Here is a 9,647-nt window from a genome sequence, read left to right on the forward strand (position 1 = left end):
GGGAAAAGTTGGAGGCGACTCTTCTGTGCAAATGAAATATGGCGGTCAAACACGATGATCAAGGATGGTCACATGGACCAATGGAAATTAAATAACCTTATATAGACAAATGATGACATAATATAAGCATAATACAGCTGGAAATTTGAATTTAATTGCGATAAGTGACTACTACAACCTGGTACCACTCAACTAGATATTCACTAGATAAGCAAAATGAAAAATCGAAGTATTCTGAAAACCTTATCTTATCACTACGACTTTTAATAATATCTTATGGTGCTTGCTGATAATGATTTTGATATGTCATTAGTTCAGTTTTAGTTAAGTACTTCACAAAATGGCAACCAAGTGTCTCAACTAGATGAATCTTCCGTAATTTTTCTAGGATGGGGGCCCTTAGTGGTAGGACTCATCCAGTCCCTATGGTAGTTGAGCCACTGAATTAAGAAACTCGGACGTCCCATATCAGATTTGCTCACGAAGTCAAATTATCCGACACAAAACAAAACAAAACAACCTTATAATCTCAGATTCCGATCTCTAATTTTGACCCTAATACATATTACTGGATAGTACTTTAGAATATTAGTAATTGGTGGCTACTAATGACAACCGCGGTGTTTCAGTTATCGGTGCGTTTAGGGCAATAACTTTCCCATAGACCCGTTGCTCACTAATTATCCAACTGTTAACAACAGCGATAACAGCAACATATAGTAAACTACACTTTAGTTATGCAATTGTACCGTTTAAAATTGAAATTCTTAATTCCAAGCACAACTTATGTGTTTATTATTCAAGTCATGTGCATTTACTGTGCATTAACACCAAACCATGTGATGTCCTTCATTGACTATCGCATGTCTCTGAATATGGCAGAACAATCGAATGGGAAGAATTTTGAGGAATGTGTTCCTTTGAATGCCAAATCTAAAGATGCTGAAGCGGCTGACGAGAACAGACAGGATGAAGAAGTGGAGTTCGATATTGAGGAGCCTGTTAAATTATATTTTAAAATATCAGACAGACCACCAGTCCAAGTGAATATTCTTTTATCTGTACAGGTAAATCTTATATTTTTCTTGTTTGCCATCCTGTATTAGCTTGATCTCAGACATGAAATACGAATGTGATATTGGTGAACGATAACATACCCCTTGAATGTATTGTGGTAACGTGTGGGCTCATGGAATCGTAGAATATCTGGTCACGACGGACTTATTAATGGTTTAACTAAGTATAAATACCAAAATTTATGACGAATTTCGCTTTTGCCATGGTGAAATTCTTCAAAACTAGCAGCTAAAAGTTGGTTTGGTTCAGCTCCTATAATATTGTGACATTTTGTGTCTGGCCCCTATGTTACGTTTGCGAAACGTGATCACTGTACTGGGGTGTAGAACTGCAATTAATTTATACGTCTTTTCATTTCGATAGCTATTATGCATTATTTTTCTGGTACAATTTCTGTGGCCATCTTCCTAAGTAAAAGAAGTGTTTTTGTCACAATTATGCAAGATCTTAAACAGAAACTGACAGTGTTATTACCGATCTAGTATATTGGCGATTCAAAACTCTATAGCCTAAAATAACGTAATGGTGGGGTCGATGGGGTTGGCCCCAGCCAGTGAGAATTTAGCCCCGGCAACCTCTATTTCGGCCTCTTTAGCCGAAATTGATATATTCAACAGTGTCTTCGTACAAGACCACGAAGGTTTGATATTGCGTCTTAAAATATTTACAAATGAGTTTCTCAGGGGTTCTTATTTTCAAAATTTTCATGGTTGGGAGATTCCCCAGTTCATAATACTTGTGCCGCTTCGCTCCGCTCCTGCACCACCTCAGCACAAAATCCGAGCCCCAATTCAATCTTGGCGACGGGGCTGGCTCTATGGCAATTGTAGCTCAAAAAGCTTCTTGACAAATTGAACCTTTTTCAGCAAGCATTATTGTCAGTCTCTAGTTCACTTTCCATTTCCTTACTGGTGTCTGAATTGGTCTGTGCCGGAGATGATCCAGAGATTCAAGCTCAGCTTCTTGGAACCACCTTCATGATGGCTGGAATTGCAACTCTTTTAATGTGTACTGTTGGTTGTCGGTGAGTGGTTATCTGACCGTTTGAAAAACTCAATTCCAACCAATTATCTCAGCAACTGGTGTCATATTAAAGACAGCACTAATTTGGTTTAAGAGTCTCGTAGTCAGACTTTCAATTGAGCACAGGTCATTAGAGGCACAGTTATTTAGGCAAATCTCTAATTAAGCACATATATTCACTAGGCACACACTTTTGGTCACACTAATATTAGGCACACTGCCAATAAGGAACACCAGATGTATATGACCTGTGCCCAAATGAACGTGTCTAACTGATTTGTGCCTAAAATATGTGCGCCCAATTGATTGCTTACTATTTTTTTCATGTAGGCAGCATATTTGTTGATGACAAAGATTTGCTTTTGGTTAACATACACATTGTTTGCTTTAAAGATGATTATTTTTTGCTATCAATTCAACTCTCATCACTTCCCTGTTAAAATAAAATTTTTTACTTACTCTTAGCCTTCGGATAATCGGATTTTCATATTTCAGGTTGCCAATATTTCAAGGACCAAGTTCTTCGTATATTATTCCATTACTTGGCTTGACGAATCTGGCTGAGTGGTCTTGTCCAAATCAAGAATATTTGAGTAAGTTGAGTTTAAGATCAAACGAACAAAGGTCATACAATTTTGTTTTCTTAATGAAAGCTTTAAAACCACCAATTTCATCAATGTTAATAGAATATGATAAAATAATGTAAGACACCATAAACTTTGAAATAACTATACATTGTTGACTTCCAAATACAAATATCATAAAGTCAATGAATTGTATATTATATTAAAGCTATCATGCTTTAATAAAAGCAACATCAATTTTTTTTTTCATAAAAAAATTCTGTAGTCCATTATGGAGGTAGACTATATATTATGTACCAAATGCTGTATATTCCAGGTTCTTATTATGCCAATTCTTCTGTGTTAAATGTAACAAATTATGGTGGTAGACTTCCAGTACCTAGAGAAATCATCTATAATCAGTTATCAAAGGTAAGTATAAGTTAATTGGTGATTGTTGTATAGCTTTAAGAGTTTGCTTTCCCACTTCAGTTTGGGATGATAAAGCCATGTAGTGTGGAATCAGGAGAATTCTCATTTTTTTAATTTCCAACTGTCACTGACAGATAATATTAAGACTGTGAGGCTCGCAGTTATTGCACATAACTGGTTCCACTCTGCATTCGTGTTTGTCTACTCGATCATGACATCTCATCATCGTGTACAACGGTGCTCAATCGCATTAACCATTCTTTTTCAGTTGCAAGGTAGTTTAATGGTGGCTGGTACCATACATATGTTAATAGGATTCACTGGATTAGTTGGTGTGGTAGCTCGATATGTTGGTCCAATTACAATTGTGCCGGCACTTCTACTAGTTGTTTATTATATGCATCGAATATCTGTAAAGTTTGCAGAAACTCATTGGGGAACGTCTGTTGCGTAAGTATAGCTTATTTGTTGTGACGAGGAGCGGAAGTGGTTCAAGAAAGCAGACGTCTGCAGTGGAATAAAATACTGGAATTTAGAACAAACCTCCTTTTGCAATGCAGGAGTGAATGATGGTTTTCACAAAAAAGACCAAATTATAGGTTTCATTGTTAGCCATGTAGACCCGAGGGCTTTAAGTTACTAGATTTATCATAAAGTAATGAAACATCAACCATTAGAAGCATTTTTTCCTCTTTCAGAACAGCACTTTGTGGAATTATCTTGTCATTATATCTAAGAAACTATAAAACACCCATTCCATTCTGGACAAAGAAAAGGGGATTTCATATCATATGGTATCCACTGCACCAAGTATTTTCAGTGAGTATCTGCATTGGTCATATTATGGTTTTCATAACCTCTTCGTATCATTGCTAATTTGCTTCTCCACCTCAGAGTCCAAGATCATCAAAATACTCCTGCCGCCCTTCCCTTTGCTTACATATATGTCGCTTGCACAATGCTGAGTATTACGAACCGATACAGCGAGAAAAGCTCCAGTCTAGAATATGTGCTCGAAGTTGTAAATTAGTCAAGAGCGTTAATTCAAAATAGCTTGTAAAAATTATATCTATCTCGAACTGATCCGATATTACATTCTTGCATTTACATTAAGCGAATATACGAATATAATTTTGGCTACTGGCGGGGATTTAGGGCAGTCACGAGAATCTTGATTAGACCATCAGCAGAGTGTGGTTTCTTGAAACCAATCGGAAGTGTTACAGCACCGTAAACCTGGTGAGTAAATCGGATTCTTAAACTATCTTGATCTAGTGGTTTTGTTGTATTGTATCGAGAGATACCGATATCCTTTTTTGACTTTTGATTAATTGACTGGTAGGGTCTTCTTTTAGGAATTAAATTAAAACCGAAGTCTGTTGTTTTGCATTCAAGACAACGATATATTCAAGTAACCAATTAAAGCAACTAAAAAATGCAGATGTACCATAAAACCAAAACTCGAAATTTGCATTTTTTGGGCAACAACATGGGGTGGGTAATGAATTATCCAATCATAGCGAAGGCTTCAGCAAACCATTATTACTTATGACGTCATAATAACGTTCCATGACATTATTCCATTATTCGACACTTTGTTGGAATAAGAAGACGTATAAAGTCATTTTACCTACATCTTACGAAATATTTCACTCTTGAAACTTTTTAGCGCATCAAAAATTCAGTAAGTATTTTAAATTTAAGATAATCAACAAAGAATTTGCATATTTCATTGAATAATCTTAATTTTATACTTTATGATTTACTATCTTCTTTCAGTAATGGTTGATGCAACAAACGTTCGTGAAAATTTGCTAAAACATGGATGGTTTGCTCTACCTGCAGTAAAATGTGATGCATGTGAGGCATTTCCATTCAACCAGAGGAAAGAGGAGGGGATATCAGACGTTGGAATGACTGGGAAATGCAATGAAAACCTACAAGTGGAGGACATCCAAGAACCAAAAGACGACGCAGAAAAAGTACTGACCATGTTAGATTCAAAAACGAACCTCCAAAATGTATCTCACAAAATTATTACGAACAAAGAAAAGAAGAACATATTATTTGTAGAAAGTTGGTTAGAGGGCCTCCCGGAGACGTTTACAGACCATAGCAGAGTTAATGATGAAAAAACATGGAATCTTGGGAATATACAGAAAAAGTCAACTGGAGCTAAAGGTAAAATCCCAAACATGATTAATCAAAAACAAAACAAATCTGAATATTTCTAGTTCAAGTGTTCTTTCTGATTTCCATACAAGCTCTCCTGATGACGTATTCTATCTGAAACTCTACAGCATTCTAATTATAATTTTATAATTTCAGAAAAATCAAAGAAAATCAAACCTCATGAAGCTGCCATCAACCGTCTTCTTGAACAAGGCTGGTCAATAACTAAGAAAAGTCGTCATCAGATAACAGTGGTCAAAGTTCCGGAATCCATGAATGATCCTTCGACACCTGGTAAGTTGTCTTAATATGTCAAATACCAGCCAGGGATGGTTCAACCATATTCTTCTGGATCATTTGTCGCCGTCATATTTTTTAAACGCTGACATATTTAAATCAGATATTTAAAAAGGAGTAAATTTCTAAATTATGGATGATTCATATCGTTTTTAATGGATTCTTAATTTATTTGTAGGTGTTTCTCATAAGAAGACTTTGTTTGGAAGATTCATTCAAAGATCACGAAAATTGATGGAAAGCTTTTTCCAGTGTGGAATGAAGGAGGAATGAATGACGGGATGGATCAAAATATAGACTCTTTTCATGTAGAAGCGCGACATGCATTTTACTGCTTTGTTAATGGATTATTTTGTAAATATACATGTATTGTATATGATATATTAAACAAATTTAGGCCTATAATTACAAATCTGTTTTATATGTAATAACATAAGGAATATTTCCATTTAACGTCCCTTTGAGTTGATTTGCTGAAAACACATTTTGCAAGGTGAAGCTACCAGAGGGACTGATTAAACCAAGGCCACGGGGGGGGGGGGGGGGGGCACCCCTAAGAGTGAGAGGTCGAGGAAGGGGCCCAACCACTAAAGTCCATGAGCCCCAAATCATCTCGTTGAGCCACTAGGAACTGATATTACTTCAAAGGACCTGATATACCTACCTGTAACTATACCCAGCTCCAAAACATATTAATTTATGCTCATTTATCACGGATAGAAAGTTCTTGAGTTTCAATTCTAACAATGATGATTGAAACAATCTTATACTAACACCTAAGGAGTTTTTGTGGGCCGATTCGATTTGAATCAAGGTTTACCTAAACTGATTCGGCTAAAATCATCTTAATCGTCTCAGGAGGTGGTTAGGCGATTAGATTAGACTTTTTAAAGATGATGGAATGTGGAATAATTTAAAATAATAATAATCAAGATGACTTTCTTTTGTTGTCAGCGGATATCAAACTTCGCATTTGTAGACCACTGCTAATCGAAATTGCCACAAATCGTATTAGCAAATCGAAACCAAATCAAATCCGCCGACAAAAACAAAAACAATGTATATAAAAAATGCCCGATAAACAGATCTCAAAGAGGACGTATCTGACAACATGTTAAATCGGGTTTCCCATGTTTCCACTAATAAACGACTATCAGAATCAGCATTGGTATCTGTGTCACAACAATAGTCTAACATGCATTTGAAGGCCATCGTTCGCAATTTTGGCGGTTGATTTCGGCCTTGAATATACAATGTATGTAAATAGTCAGAAGTACTAAAATGTAGTAAAATCGCATAATTCCTTTAAAAATATCTCAAATGCCATAGGAACTTCATTTTTTCTATTTCTATATTATGACAGAGTCTCAAGAAACGACAAGTCGCCATTTTAATTCCGGACACAAATGGATTTGGAGGTTCAAATTCCGACGAGACTTAGGTACAATATTAGTCAAACGGGTGGCAAACTTGGCCTTTTAACAAAGTTATTCCATTTTCCAGATTTTGTTGTCAGTTATATTTGGTTGGATCTTGAGTGTAATATTGACCTACGCTGGAGTATTATCGTCTGATCCTACCAGTACGGGGTATTATGCTAGAACAGACGCAAGAAATGAGATTTTATCCAGAAATCCCTGGTTTTTCTTCCCATATCCATGTAAGCAGAGTTTTCAAATGAAGTTGACATAATCAAATGCATTTTCAGAAAAGAACACGTCCACTTGAACAGTGTGTCTTGCATCTTAGGAGCTTCTTGCCAAGATCTTCTGTAAATCTTCCTGTGACAGGGAGCTGAATGGTATCAGCTAAACTGGATCCCTATAGTGTTTGCTTATCGCTATCAATGAGAAGCTTTAGATGCAATGGCGGACTAGTTTAGGTATCAGCTACCATACAGTTGCAATATATTAACTGTCGACTGCGACGACCAAATGCTCTGAATCACAGGATTACTTGAGGTAATCTCGATAAGGATTATATATAAAAAAAATCCACGGATACATCGCCTACATAGTAATTTCATAATTGTACATTTTAGGTCAGTTTTCAATGCCTCAGTTCGATGCTTCAGCGTTTGCTGGGGCAATGGTGGCTACGATAATGTCAATTGTGGATTCTATATGCGATTACAATGCTTGTGCCAGGATATGTTACGTTCCTTTCCCACCTTCACATGCATTAAATCGTGGAATATTCTGGGAAGGTCTGATGAGTTTCTTTGCTGGAATAACTGGTTGTGGACATGGTACCAATTCTTATGGTGGTAATATAGGAGCTATTGGAATATCCAAAGTAAACTTTTGTTCCTGTAGCAATACAGGACTACTACCTCTTAGAATAGACATTAAATATAAAGTTTCAAACTTGGTCAGCAAGCGTATATATTCACCAAATGGACTTGACTGAAGAATAGAATCTCTAACCATATGCATTGAACTAAATAATTATTGAAACATGCTTCTTAGCTCAACAGTGCTCAATGCATCAATTGCAGAGCGATACCATTGGGTTATAGAGGGATTAATGTGTATAGTTTTAACACCAGAGAAGTCCTCTGATGAAATCGTTTTGGCCAAGTTTTAAAATTTCAATTGTTATCATCCTGAAACGTAGTAGACCTTTAAACATTTTTATGTGTCTACATGTATATTAAAAGTCACAAATACGCCAAAAGGAATTCATAAAACTTAGTTGAAATGTTAAGCAAAAGACTCAAAGGCACTCTTTATATGTGGCTGGATCTAAGGTTTTTTTTCAGGCTGGCAGTCGGCTGATACTACAAGGATGTGGGGTGATCTATATATTGTTTGCTGTATTAGGAAAGTTGAATGCTGCGTTTATCACCATTCCCTATAGTGTCCTTGGAGGAACTATGATAATAAATTTTGGAATATTTTTTGGAGTCATTTTGTCACAGTTACAGTTTGTGAATTTGAATGACACGAGAAATCTTGCAATATTAGGAATCAGTGTGTTAGTGGGATTCATGCTACCTCATTGGGTAGAAAAACGACCTGATGGCTTAAATACCGGTAAGAATTTTATTGATATCAATAAATCTTCAGGCGGAGGGTCGAGAAAATGTAGCACGAGAATGGCATATCGCCGTGATCATCGGGCATTAATAATAAGTAATATGAAAAATCCAGCCTACATATCCATTCACCATATTTTTGGGTTCTTATTCAATATTTTCTTGGGCCTCATGATCCAATTAAGGCGAGATGTTCGTATGAGAGAAATCGATGTGTGATATTGTAATTATTTTATATGGCGATGACTCAACTTTAAGATAGCCATGGGCTGATATCTCAACATGCTTTTCTATTTGTTGATTTATATTCCAATAGGCTTTTCTATGTGTTGGTTTATAATTCCAATATTCGTTTCTAGGTATTGAAGGATTAGACAGAACTCTTACTATGTTAGCAGCCAATGGTGTATTTGTGGCAGGATTCGTAGCTTGTTTTCTAGATAACACAGTTTCAGGTAGGGACTGAATATCCCCATTTAGATTTGTTGGAGTCAATTTCTAGGTATGCAAGTGTTACTGCCCATAGTAGGAGGAAAATGGTAAAATGTATTTATCATAAGCCTCGAACGGCGAGATATGTTTCAAAATGGGTATGTCATAATGTCGCTTTGCGCATTGTTTACAGTGTTGTAAAAGCTTTCTCTACCCGAGAAATTTATGATCAAGTAATGTCGTAAAAACAAGATTCAAGAGAATACAATGAACTTACCGATTCTTCGGTTCATCACTGCGTTGCTGTGTCCAAAATTCACACTTTAAAAATAGGCCCATCTTGCTTGGTAAACCATTACGTGTATATTATGACGTAACTTCCATGTAGACCATGCTATTTTGTAATAGGGTTGAGGGGGTGCATTCGATCGGCTGTATTTGGTAGTTTCGAAATCATGCACAAACCTATCACCCCTATGAAAGTAATATCGTCCACAAAACAAGATGTCGAATATTACGCCACTCCAATGGAATACCCTCTTACAGTTGTTAGCTAAGTGCCGACAGAAAAATACCAAATCTTCTGACGAATCTTCTTTCTCCATATAAAAGGT

At 36.3% G+C, this 9,647-nt stretch overlaps 1 protein-coding gene across 1 annotated transcript; it reads left to right on the top strand.

The window, feature by feature from the left end:
• Positions 1 to 875: 875 nt before the first annotated feature.
• LOTGIDRAFT_121694 (hypothetical protein) lies at positions 876 to 9,067 on the top strand (the record flags this gene model as incomplete). The annotated part of the gene is made up of 9 exons (XM_009059055.1): positions 876 to 1,067; positions 1,944 to 2,101; positions 2,596 to 2,737; positions 3,364 to 3,545; positions 3,794 to 3,914; positions 7,068 to 7,224; positions 7,606 to 7,859; positions 8,326 to 8,599; positions 8,961 to 9,067. The coding sequence occupies 9 exons, from the start codon at positions 876 to 878 to the stop codon at positions 9,065 to 9,067; spliced, it is 1,587 nt and encodes a 528-aa protein (XP_009057303.1).
• Positions 9,068 to 9,647: the final 580 nt, after the last annotated feature.

This window comes from Lottia gigantea, assembly GCF_000327385.1.
Source record: "Lottia gigantea unplaced genomic scaffold LOTGIsca_37, whole genome shotgun sequence".
Classification (NCBI taxonomy): Eukaryota; Metazoa; Mollusca; class Gastropoda; family Lottiidae; genus Lottia; species Lottia gigantea.